The 13,570-nt window shown below is 38.7% G+C and overlaps 1 protein-coding gene across 2 annotated transcripts in view; it reads right to left on the reverse strand.

Annotated features, from left to right (window-relative positions):
- Nucleotides 1-206: 206 nt before the first annotated feature.
- LOC141943682 (ADP-ribosylation factor-like protein 8B) overlaps nt 207-13,570 on the reverse strand; it is a 31,800-nt gene continuing 18,436 nt past the window's right edge. The window contains exons 3-7 of one of the 2 annotated variants that reach the window (XM_074869337.1): nt 9,542-9,615; nt 9,091-9,184; nt 6,874-6,941; nt 3,301-3,371; nt 207-608 (exon numbers count right to left, since the gene is read on the reverse strand). In XM_074869337.1, coding sequence (XP_074725438.1) covers nt 559-608; nt 3,301-3,371; nt 6,874-6,941; nt 9,091-9,184; nt 9,542-9,615 — 357 coding nt within the window. In that variant the 3' untranslated portion in view covers nt 207-558. The remainder of the gene's footprint in view (nt 609-3,300; nt 3,372-6,873; nt 6,942-9,090; nt 9,185-9,541; nt 9,616-13,570) is intronic. The other variant, XM_074869338.1, reaches the window with a different exon arrangement.

Below are 13,570 nucleotides of genomic sequence, written 5' to 3' on the forward strand. Positions count from 1 at the left end.
TACTAGGTAACTACAGATACATGACTTTGGAAATAACTTCTCACCAACCAGAATATTTGAAAGTGTTGTGGTTAACAGCATTTTGTTCAAACAAGATGCTTTTATAATTATGGTTTTAATTGACTATTGATAATTAACTATTGGTGTTTACAGGGAAAACATTCTGTATGAAAAATTATATGATACGTGCAAAAAAACCAGTCATATCCATTTCCACTGTGCAGTTTATTCAGTTTCAAATTAGAAAAAAAAAAAGTACTAAGTATTTGACAATTCACATGCATAAACTCAAACATTTCAGCCCAAAAAAGAGTATTGATTTCTTTCAGTCTTGTATTAAGGCATTCAGGAATTTCACCTAGGCAGACAAGTATCGGAATTTTTAAAAAAAGAACCAAGATAGAGGGACAAGCTATAACTTAGTTTTACTTCTGTTAACAAATACAATCAAAGTGAGTCCTGGTAGTATGCCGCTGCATTCTTTATCTTTTCACACTTGTGTATAGCTGATAGGAGTCAAAGTGATTGGGAAAGAGTTATCTTCAGCAAAAGTTTTCTTCAACAGTGTCTTGATTTGGAGTGCTGAATAAGCCATTGTAGTGTTATGTCTGCCAGGATAGATAAAACAAAATTAAAAACTCAACAGGCTATTTGCAGAGTGTAAAGGGACAACAGACCAGCAGGTTAATACAAATAAAAACCCTCAAACAAACACAACCCAGAAACCACAGGTTCTCACACCTAATTAAAAATTCAGTACTTGAGACTCCAAGCGGGCTTTTTTTCCTGTTGTTTTTTGTTGTTTTTAAATTATGTGCATTTTGTATCCTTGAAATATGATGACTGACATCAAATTCTCTAAGCCACAGATGAAGAACTGTTGGAAGAGCAATGATTTAAGATGACCATAAAATGAACTGTAAAATCCAGACTGGAATCAAATGCAGTGTGAGAACAAAGGCAGAAATACCGACCAGAAGGAAAAAGAAGGACAAACATCTGACAAAGCATTAAGAAGCTGTTTAGGTAGGTTGTAGGGAGTCCAAGGTCTCTGAAAGACATGCAACACTAGACTAAAATTTGGTAGCTGTAATTGGTACCCCTCCTGATACAATCTAATGCATTGGGCTGAAAACTGCAGCACTTCACAAACTGATTCATGAGCAGATTAGATGCTTTTGCCTCAAGCCAGTAACATCTGTCAGGGAGGTAGGAAGGTTGTCAGGGGGCAGCAATAGCTCTAGCCCTCAAATTTAAATTTGTTGCCACATTTATCCTAAGTTCAAGACGGCACTTCGATGAGTATCTTGGCAGACCAGCTAAGGCACTGAGACAAAAGTAGGATGCAGACAAAAGCATTCCACAGCATCTAAAGCAAAGCTAATAACTATATGCTAATCTTCCACAGTTTCTCAAGACACAGAAACTGACAACCTTACACCTACACCTCCTGGTGAGACCAGTTAGCTGGGCTGTGGTTTGCACTGAAAAATGACTATCATTTCGTTCAACTGCATTGACATCAATCAAAAATGCAAAGAAGACAGCTCCCAGTCTTCTCCTTAACAGCCTAGTAGTTTCATCACTTTAATAAGCTAAATATATTTTCATTATAGTTTTTCATTATAAATTATATTTTCCAGTCCTTTGATCTCCCTAGGTTCTTGCCCAACTTCTTTTTAGTTTCTCAAGGTCCTCCTCAAAATATGGCACACAGTGCTCTAGTAATGCCCACACAGTGCCAAACACATGTGATATACACAGTCTGTTCCCATTTGTTATTTCTTTGGGCAAACATTCAGGAACCAGGTTACCCTTTCTAGGCACAATGTTACACTGGAAGATACTTGACTGATTCTCAAGTTAGGATTTGAGTCTTTTTCATCACTACTCCCAGGACTTCTACAAGGCAAGTGATCTACATGGTTCTGCATTAGTGATCATTCTTTTCATTATTTTCCCATTTGCAAATTTTAGCATGCTTTTTCTGCATGCCTTTTTCCTCCAGGCCATCCACACAAATGAACCAGGATCAAAACCTACTTTCTCCAGGATTCTTCCAGAAATTAAGCTGGTTTTACCAGTTTCTAGTTATAACATCACTTTTGAGATGCTCCACTGCCGATTTGATGAGAATCAAGCACTGCATTTCTAAAACCTCAATCACCTTCATTGCCCTTCACCTACACAGATTATCCTGACTATGTTGTCTTCCTCAGTCCTTATACCCCAGTCTGATCTTCCCCAGTATTTCCCTCACTCAGAAATAATTGCTGCACTCCAAGCTGCAGCAAACTTAGGTCTGGCCTCCTTCAAAGCAACATACCCAAATGCTGTACACCATTTCTAAGAGAAGCCCTCACTGCCTAACACATCCCTGCACACAGCTGACATCTCCTCCAGCCTCCTGAAGCCCAGGTGTAACGGTATAGTCTCCTCACCACCTCCCCTACCTGGTCCTCTCAGCCTGGGATGGAAATTTCCCCTGCTGCTGGGAGAAACTGGCTTTCCTCCCATCCCCTCACACTGTCTCTCATTCAGCTGAGCCCTACAGAGCTATCTAGCTCTTCTAATGAGTCTGACTTCCTCAAGAAGCAGCTATAAATATCTACCCAGGCTGTACCCCTCCTATTCAGCACCCCTTGTCTTAGCAGTGTGCAGGGAAGAAGGGTGGCACAGAGGCAGCATGTCCCCAGGCAACTGCTGCTGCTGGCTCAGCCTGTGCATTACCCCTTTCTCCTGCCCTGTGGAGGGAATGGAAGGGGAGAACATGTTAGAGGAAAGGGACGGGAAAGTGAAAGAAAGAGGGGACAGAGAGGAAAGGGCAAAAAGCAAAGACAGATGGCAGACAATTCCATAGGTCCTCACTGACTACAGGATACACTCTGTGCATCTCCAGTATCTCCCGCATCTCCAGCAAAACACTTAGCAAAATTTTTTAAGTATCACCTAATAATTGGAAGGCCTTCCTATTCAGTTACTATTTTTTTCAGAAGTAACACAGTTTTTGTGAGGGATTCCTTTATTTTAGGTTTTAAATATGCTTTTCCAAGGCCCCAAAGAATTAATTACTTAACTTCTCATGGAACTAAATAATTCTACAAGTGATTTTTAAATCACCTATAATTCTATATTAAAACAAATATTATTGCATGCAATATTTGCAACAAAAACTTACAACGTAAATTGAGATTTCCAGTTATATGTTAGAGTTAGATATTCAAACCTCATTAAAATTTTTAACATCTGATCTAAAGTACGAAGTATACATTGATGATGCTGTAAGAAAAAGCAGCTTACCGATGTTATCCTTCTCTTTACAAGAAATAGAATAGCAACAGATTTCTCTGTCTTGAATAGCCGAAAGGTTTCTACAGAAAACAAACAAACAAAAAAGTAGTGTTACAACTCCCCAAAAACTGACAACAGAAATTTCCATTAAATTACATCTTCTCTGCTTTTTACTCAGTGGGTTCAATTCTATCCTCAGATATTGAATTTTTAAAATATGCTTTCTACTGCACACAAAAAAACCCACGTTTCTTAAACTATAAGGATTATAAAGCCATTTCACAAAAATTAGAATTTCTCATTAAGTCATAGTAATGTGTAATAGTGAATAATAAGACCAAAGAAATCCATGAGCTGAAAATAACATTTTGTAGTGACAACCAAGTAACATTACCATGTCTTAGCATTCACCTTTTACTCTTTTCACTTAGAATTCACTTGGAATTCTTATAATCAAATAACAGTATTCAAATGATCACAGCATTAATCTTCAGGATTTTTATTATATCATACTTAAATACACCAGATCTCATTCCTACTGAAAGGACACCTCTACATTTAGAAAGAAACTGATTCTTAATTAACTTCTGTTTCTTTCTGGGAATTTTCCTATCCCCCTCAGAGTTTCTGAGCACTTTGTTTTTTCATTTATTCATCCTCCCACAAGTGACACAGACATGCGGGAGACAGATTACGTTCCTGGAGCAGATGGGGAGAGGAGGCAATGAGAAGGAAAGAGTCCTGAGGTCACATAAGAGACTCTAATATAAAGAAGGGAACTAAATAGTGACCTCCCTGGACTTCAGGAGAGCAGGGCTTCCTTCAGGGATCTGAAGGGAGAGTACCATGGGATAAGGCTCTGTAGCAAAGAAGGGCCCAAGAAAGCTAGTTAATAATCAAAGATCATCTCCAAGCTCAAGAGCAGCCCATCCTAACAAGTCTGGAAAAAAAGCCAGGAGGCATAAGTGGATGAATGACAAGCTCCTGATAAAACCAGTCTGAAAAAGGAAGCATACAGAAGGTAGAAGCAGGGACAGGTAACCTGGGAGTAGTACAGAAACACTGTCCAAGCATGCAGAGACACAGGTAGGACAGCCAAAGCCCAACTAAAATTGGATCTCTTGAGGGATGTCAAAGGCAACAAGAAGGGCTTCTATAAATACGTGACAAATGGAAGACAAGGGAAAATGGGGGCCCACTGCTCAATGAGATGGAGGACCTGGTTACAGAGGACATTTCCATACACATGGAAGAGGCAGATGTACTGAATGCTGCCTTTGCCTCCATCTTCACTAGCAAGGTTAGCCTTCAGGAATCCCAGGCCCCAGAGACCAGGGGTAAAGTCTTGAGCAAGGAAGTGGCACCTTTGAGGGAAGAGGATCAGGTCAGGGATACATAAGCAAACTGGACATAGAGAATTTCATGGGTGCTGATGGGATGCACCTACAAGTGATGAGGGAGCTGGCTGATGTCATTGTGAGACCATTCTTGATAACCTTTGAACGATCATGGTCATTGGGAGAACGATCATGGCCTGAAGAGTGGAGGAAAGCAAACCACTCCTATCTTCAGAAAGAACAGGAATAAGAACCCAGGGCCTCACCCTGGCCCCTGGGAAGGTGATAGCGAAACCAATCCTGGAAACCATTTCTATGCATGTGATGGACAAGAAGGTGATCAGTAGTCAGCATGGATTCACAAAGGGGAAATCATGCTTGACCAACTCAATAACCTTCTACAACAAAATCTACAGCTTGGTAGATGAGAGGAGAGCAGTGGATATTGTGTACCTTGACTTCAGTGAGGTTTTTGACACTGTCTCCCATAATATCCTCATAGATAAGTTGAGGAAATATGGGTTGGATGAGCAGTGATGTGGATTGAAAACTGGTTGAACAGTCAGTCCCAGAGGGTGGTGATCAGTGGCACGAAGGCCAGTTGGGAGGCCAGTAACTAGCAGTGTATCCCAGGGATCAATACTGGGTCCAATCCTGTTCAACATCTTCATCATGAATGAAGACCAGTATAAAGGTATTTCTAATGAATATATCAATATCTTCATAATGATCTGGATGATGGGGCAGACCGTACCCTCAGCATGTTTGCTGATGACATAAAACTGGGAGGAGTGGCTGATAGACCAGAGGCTGCGCTGCCATCCAGAGGGACCTCCACAGGCTGTAGAAATGGCTTGACAGGAACCTCATCCAGTTCAACACAGGGAAATGCAAAGGCCTGCCCCCGGGGAGGAACACCAGTACATGCTGGGGGCTGACCGTCTGGGGAAGCAGCTTTGCAGAAAAGGACCTGGGGGTCCTCGTGGACACCAAGTTGAACATGATCTAGCAGTGTGGCAAAAAAGGCTAATGGTATCCTGGTCTGCATTAGAAGGAGTGTTGCCAGCCAGTTGAGGGAGGTGATCCTTCCCCTCTACTCAGCCCTGGTGAGGCCATACCTGGAGTGCTGTGTCCACTTCTGGGCTCCTAGTACAAGAGGGATGTGGAGCTACTGGAGAGAGTCCAGTGAAGAGCCACTAAAATGATTAGGGGACTGGAAAATCTCACATATTAGGAAAGACTGAAAGCGCTGGGACTGTTTAGCCTAGAGAAGAAAAGGCTCAGGGGGGATGTTATTAATGTGTACAAATATCTGAAGGGAGGCTGTAAAGAAGATGGAGCCCAGTGACAGGACAAGAGGCAATGGGCACAAACTGAAACCTAGGAGGCCCCCTCTGGACATAAAGAAACACCTTTTACCTCTGAGGGTGACTGAGCACTAGCACAGGTTGCCCAGAGTGATTGCAGAGTCTCCATCCTAGGAGATACTCAAAAGTCGTCTGGACATGATCCAGGGCAATGAACTCTAGGTGGTTCTGCCTGAGCAGGTGGGTGACAAGATGACCTCCACAGGTCCCTTCCAACTTCAGCCGTTCTGCAATTCTGTGTTTCCTAAGTCCCGGTTTAAATGCTTAGCCTTTGGACCATCCTTCTACACTGAAACCTCACTTCACTTCACTTGCACCTCCTACTGATTAAAATTATGTGATTTGCGACAAAGAATCCTATTCTGCAAAATTATTGCTATACTGGCCATTTTTACAAAATTGTGTATTTTCTTTACAACTACCCTCACAATGCATCAACTTAAGTTAGTTTCAGTAACCTATAAATATATGCTTTGGATATATGCCAAAAATATCTGAATTGCTTAAATTTACAGACAGTAGTTTGAAATGGTTCTGTTCTAATATCATTCGAGCATTTAACTGCCACTACAATGTATTCTGAAATATGTAAGTGAGCCTATTGCTGTCTATAGTAGTTGGATCTTCATTGATGGGAAAACAGGATTATCTGAAACAACTTTATACAACTGAAATAATAATCAAGAGAAATTCAAATCTACTGCAGTCAGTTATCAGCCTAGATTACTATTTCAACTGTCAGCATAGCTTGAAGTGGAGTATCTGAGAATGTAAAATGGAATCTGTTATAGCTGGTTATTGCCATAGGCTACCAACGATTTTCTCTTACATATCGATTTTTACAGTGTTTCAGCTTTTTACACAGGCCAGCTACTTACAATTTCTCAATTAACTGTTTTTCATCCAGTGCACCTGGGAGGTCTCTTTTATTTCCAAGGACTAACACCTGAAAGAAATGATTCATATTCATGTTAAATCCAGTAGCAATAAAAGTTTATTTTTGTCTTTAACCATTTGTTGGCATTATTTTGGATCTTGCAAACAAGTATTCAGAATGCAATAGCAGACATATTCAAAATGACCAATGATGAAATTCCACTCCTACCTAGGGTCAGATGCTGGATGCACACCCTCTGAAAACTGGATCAAATTATTTCTGAGTGTATCAGCATCAGAAGTCTCCTCTGGAAGTGAATCTCTCCATTCCGGATGGCATTATGGGATGGTGTCAGACTGCACTAAGTGGATTCCTTTTTCATGCAACTAAACCTAGAGGACAGCATGCACCAGGTGCCCTAAAGTCACCAACAGACATTCAATTCATAGGACCAGACTAACGTTAATCAAAAGTAGGCCCCAGAAGTAGAGGCTCAGTCCTCAAGATCCAGACATGCTTCTCTCTACAGTTTTGCTTCCCTGCTTCTTAACGTTGACATACTAAACAGCCAGGCATCCAAAACATATATCACCCAACCACCAGCCAAATGGTTGATTCCTCTCCCTCGCCTTTGAACATCCCTGGTGGAAATCAGAAGGGCAGCCATTAGGAATTAAGTCTGAGAAATGCAGAAAATTTAATGAATAGATGCTGGAACTTAAGAGTTCCTACGCAATACTTAAGGCTTAAAGTGTAAATTGAGATGAATGGGTTGAGCACATTCTAACATAAAGTAAGCAATGGAAGGTTTTTCTAATTATGACTGCATTATTGTTTTCCAGATGCACTACAATTCTGAGTCAAGATTGTCCCATTATTTCCCGTGACTCTGGAACACATTAAAACTCATTACTTGCAGTCTCAGATTAATAAAGCTACCTTAAAATCTATAATGCCAAAGCCTGAGTACAATAAATTGAAGGAAGATCAATAGTAGTTACTACCTATGAAATAAAAATAAGTAAAAAATACATTACTGCACCTTGGAAATTACTCTGCTGGTCAGGCTGAGCAATTGGAATGTGATATTATAACATATAAAAGGAAAGGAACTCAATTAAATACTTCTGAAGATATGAGCGACCTATCATTTCAGGAAGGAAAAGTGCAAAGTAAAACAGGATATGAAGACAGTACAAAGGACAGACAATATCACTTGCTGTGAATAGTGTGACTGTAGATTTCCATAGGATTTGTTCAACATGTACTTAAAAAAATACAACAGCAAACCTTATAAAAAAGGAGAGTCACTTGAAAAATTTTCCTTCGAGAATGCATCTCTGAGAACTTTATTCTCACAATGATTTCATGTTGGCTGTCTGTCTACTCATCCTCAGATGACTTTGATCACTTACACTGGCCAAACGTCCAAATATCTGCTTATAAAAAAAGGGGCCAAGCAAGAGCCATCAAGTTGTGAGTAACTTCCTCCTAGTTTGTATATATCATTGTTTTCTTTCTTATGATCAAAGATACATACTCTTGCTTGGTGATCTCAGCATCAAAGATCAATGCTAACTCGATTGATTCCTGCTAGCTCTAAATTGGCAGATTACATTTAATTAAACAACATTAGTCTCCTACTCCATAATTCTGCGCTAGATTTTCAGCAGAATATACTGTTCTTTGACACTTCCTACTGGAGAACAGATGTGTATTTATGTTTTTTCCATACAGTTTAGTTTGAAAAACTAAAAAGTCAAGAAAAAGAAAAAGTCAGGACACAGAAAAAGTCAAGCTCCTCCACAATCTCTGGAAGCAGAGGACACTACTTGATGTTAGTGTTCTGACAGCCTTCAGAAAGACAAATCTCACATGCCTTAAGATACTGACAGAAACAGATCTAGGTCACTGGTTCAAACCCAGTCAACAAGGGGACTGACTGGAAGTAATTACTGTCTGATAATGCCACATGTGAAAATTATTTTTTTCCAAATCTATTCTGACCTTTAGACTAGAAAACATACAAACACACTGAAGCACTAATAAGATGTTGAGTACTCTGAAAAAATGTCACAATAATTTTTGCAAGAGAGCTCAATGTATCAAGGCTGCATCATATTAAAACTAGTATTTTCAAGAGTCCAGAGGAACAAATTCATGAGGATTTAGGCTACACTGTCTACATTCAGGTAAGAATAATAATCAAAATACTTACTGGAATTCCATGCAATTGTGGCTTATCTATCAAACTGTGTAGCTCATTCTTTGAAGCTTCGACTTTCTCTAAGTCTGCTGCATCTACCATGTAACTGCAATGGGAATATAGTTATTTATGGTATTGTCTATTACTTGCAGAAAGTTGCATTAAAACATCTGAAATGTGAAAAATGTGTTCACATTGATAACAGCATTAAAACAGTCCTGAGTTGTATAAGCCCTGCATTTATTAATACAGGAAGATACACAATTAAATACAGGCAGTGGGGAAAAAGTGGCCTGGAACATGTAATTACTTAGATACCTGAGTTGCTGGATGTGTAAAACACACTACTTTTATTGTGCTGCATCTTCTTATGTGATGCAGATGGACAGAAAGAAAAGCATATCTATATTAATAATACATATTTTAAAATACATTTTCTATGGGCATACACGAGAAAACTTACACAACTGCATTGACTCCTCTGCAATAACGCTCCCACATGCTTCGAAACCTTGGCTGCCCTCCAATGTCCCATACCTGGAAAAGGTAAGAACACCCCAATCCCAAAACATTTTTGAACTACACAGTACTAACAGAACAGAACAAAAGAACTCTTACATGCAGCATGCAGGTTGTGTTGACAATGCCTAAATGTAGGCAGTTTTTAAAGTGACCTTCCTCAAAAGACTGGTCTTCTCAGCCCCTTCCAGTCAATGGAGGGGGAAAGGCATATTCACAGAGCAAGTCAGTCCTGTGTCCTTAGCAGCTGCAAATGTCCATTTGGAGAACTGTACCCTTTCCCACTCACTGCAAGAAAAGCCTCACTCAGATACCAAAGTGAATTCTGCAAAAACACAGTCTAAAACCCAGAAAGAATAGCATCATTGTATGAAAAGTTATGAAGCTGCATTTTTTATAGGGCTAGGGAGCCCTGAGTTAAGAATGCATCAGGCCTTCAGCTGGATAAAGATGGCTATTAAGTAAACAAAGAGTTGGTCAGAGAGCAGACTGAGTCCATGTAAAGACTTATATACTCTAGGGAGCTCCAATACCTCCACAGCTCTCCCATTTGTTCATCAAATGTGCCTTAAAAGCCACATGGATTAAATGATCAGAACCAGAAAGGAAACAACAGTGTAGGGTAGGCCTGAAGTGATTAATCAGTGAATCTTAAGGAAAGGAAACTCAAATTCTGCTTGGGATTTTATAAAGCTCCAATCCTGCAAATATTTATGCATGCTATTAGTGTCCGGCAATTCCACTGAATTCCTTATCGTTAAAAGGCTGACACATTATTTCTCTGTATAGGAGTTACTTGCTCTGCTTTGCTTGCAAAAAATTCAGTATTTTTGGTGGATGACAATAATCTTGTTTCAAAACTGTTTACAAGATCAAAATACCAGGGAAAGGATCTAAAATATGCAGGCAAGGGCCCTGTGATGATGTAGCTCTTGCAGCTACATCTAAAGACAGTTGTGTTACAAGTAACACACCTATTAAAATAGTGATGAACACTGAAAAATAGAAGGAACTGATTTGTTCTTATGTCAAAGACAAAGAGAAGTAATTATTTCTTATTTTAATCTCATTTAGCTGTCAAAACAATAGGTACTGTATACCAAGATCTAGGAGGCATATCCATTACAGCACAAACTAAATTTGGAATTAACATATACAGAAGCAAAATTTTCTTAAGAGTTGTTTTCATTTTTGTAAATCCAAACATATTAAACCTGCTGTGGCAACAAAGACTTGCACAAAAGAGCAAGACTTATAGACCCTTGGGATAAGGCCTTTTTCAACTAATGTGGACTATATTTTTAATTCCACAAGCCATAAATCATATTTATGTATCAATTTCTCTATCATTTTCAACACCTTTTGTTAATATTTTAGAAATAAATATTTCCCAATTCACCATTAAAATCAAGCTCTGATTGATATCTTACTGTTCCTTCTGCCATAAAATTACTATATCACCTAGATGTAGATTGCTTTTGATCCCCTTTAGAAGATCAAGAATTTTACACATTAAAGACAGTTGAGTGAACTACTGACCATGAACTGGGTATCAATTATTATCTGCACTGACATTCGAAGAGCTGTTTCAAAAGTCTTAATAAAATAAACCTTTTATTTTAAAAGCTTGAAAGAGATGAGTAGACAGTTCAGTATTATAGTTAGATGACAAACCTCACACCAACACTAATTATTCCAATAACTCATCAGGACCTTGAAACTATCAGTAACCATCTGGTGCACATCTGTGTGTCTGGAAAAAGAAACCAAATTATTTTCTTGGTAGATCAGAGAAGAAAGAAGGGGAAAGAAGACAGGGAAGGCCAATAGTAAGGTTAGATTTTTGGAGACTAACAACAATTATTCCTGGTAGCCAGAAAAACCTACAAGATGATGTAGCCTGGACTAATCACAAAATAAGTAATACAAGATAAAGAAATACTGGTTTTGTCCTTGTTTGATGATATACTATATCTATACTATATTAAATTGCACTGCAGAACAAGTATTATTCTCATTAGCAGAATCACCTTGAAACAATGGAAAGATAAGTCATTTCCAGTCAGTTTCTCTAATAAGGATTACAGCTATTCATTAAAGTACAGCACAAAGGACACAAGATAGACTAGGTGTTTTTAATAGTGCTTGGGAACACAGTTTACATCAATATATTAAGTTATAATTATCTGAAACAGGGAAAGAAAATAAATGCATTAAATAAAAAAAATCTTCACCTCTTTGCCTATGAAATTAAAATGATGCTAGTAGTAACTTTCTAATACTCTTTATTATATTGAAAAGCCAATGACAAAGTTAACTACTTTATCCAAAACACAAATCTCTGCCCCAATCCATTTGTGCTGTAAATAACTGAACAGAGAGAACTGCGAGAATACAAGAGGCACCCAGGAAGGAAAGCAGAGAGGTCTTAGCATTAAGGAAGTTTTCTTGCCTTCCATGTTTTGTACATCACCTATTTTTGTACCTCAGTATTTAATACACAGGTAAACAGTATATTCTGGGTGTGAACTGGGAGAGGCAGGAGACTAAACCTTAACAGCAGAATATACAGCTAGCTATAAAAAGTTTGCTTTGTCTGGGTGTTTTTAAAAAGAGACTGGACTTCAAATTGCTCTCATGGCTTTTGCTGCTCCCTCAGGAATAAAATTTTTTAGTATTTAAGTGGTAATTTTATCTCCAGAAGACCAGCTGATCTTAAGAATCAGAAAATGCATACAGAATGACCAAACCAGAGAAAGTTTTTTAGATGTACAGTACCATTGCCTCAGAGATTAAAATCTCAAGGAGCTGTTGTTTAGGCTCAATTTCAAAGGCATGCATCTTATTCCTCCTGCATTTTATAAATCACTGTTTTATTTGTTCCTCTCTAGCCCTATAGAGTAGTAATTCTTATCATGCTTGCCCATCCACACTCACATGAAACAATGCAATGTTTTAATTTGTAAACTAGATTAATCACTATACTTTGGAATCATCATTTATCATACCTGTTAAATCAAATTCTTCTAAAACAAGAATCTCTCTGGATATGTCTCTTGTGCAATTTTCATACTTCATGTGGCTCTAAGGGTCCTTCTTTAGACTGCAGCTATCAGCTATGTTTAAGGAGCAAATCTTTTTCTTTTGCACAGAGGTATCATGACAGTTGAGCAAAAATGCAGCTGGGGAATACGTTCAAAGGTCTTCAAAAGCTTTCAGTTACAGGAAGGCTCATTAACACTCTAGTTGCATTTCTTTTAATTAGCTTATATTGTGGGAGGGCTTGACAGTAAGAAAGCTGCAGGAAGGGAAAAGTAGTATTTTCTAGATGTCAGTTTTACATGGGGTTTTTTTCAGACATGCTGGGTAGGATATTTCTTGTGGACAGAGATGTGTACAATGACACATTTGTATCTCAATGTCAATGCATGGGTGCAGTACCTAAGATCTCACCATAGTCAGTGAAGCCTAAACAGCTATTCAGCTGACCAGATATAACATCTTCTTTAGGATGACAGCATTATCCTCTAGGCTTGATGGTATGGACTAGAGCTCCTCTGACTGTTATTAAAGAAGTTTAACCCTCACTGCAGACATATAGCTGTTTACATTTAAGCATCTTAACTTGCAAGCAAAATCCAACACTACAAATACCTGGACTCAGAAATATATCTTTCTGGTTAGAAATATTCAGAAAATACCAACCATAAAACCTAACCTGAACAAACACATGAGGAAATTCTAAATACAGAAAAATATCTGGGCAGAATAAGGCAGCACCAGCAACGTCCAACACCATGTTCTACACAGACAAGTCTACATACACTGAGATATGACTAACAAGCTCATGCATACACAGCAAGCACAGTCATAGCATTCATAGCCAACTCAATCTGTAATGACAGGGAGTAACTGGAAAGCATGGGATTTATTTCCCTCAACTTCAGCCACCTAAAATGCAGGCATCTGATCC

Source organism: Strix uralensis, chromosome 5 (assembly GCF_047716275.1).
Source record: "Strix uralensis isolate ZFMK-TIS-50842 chromosome 5, bStrUra1, whole genome shotgun sequence".
Lineage (NCBI taxonomy): Eukaryota > Metazoa > Chordata > Aves > Strigiformes > Strigidae > Strix > Strix uralensis.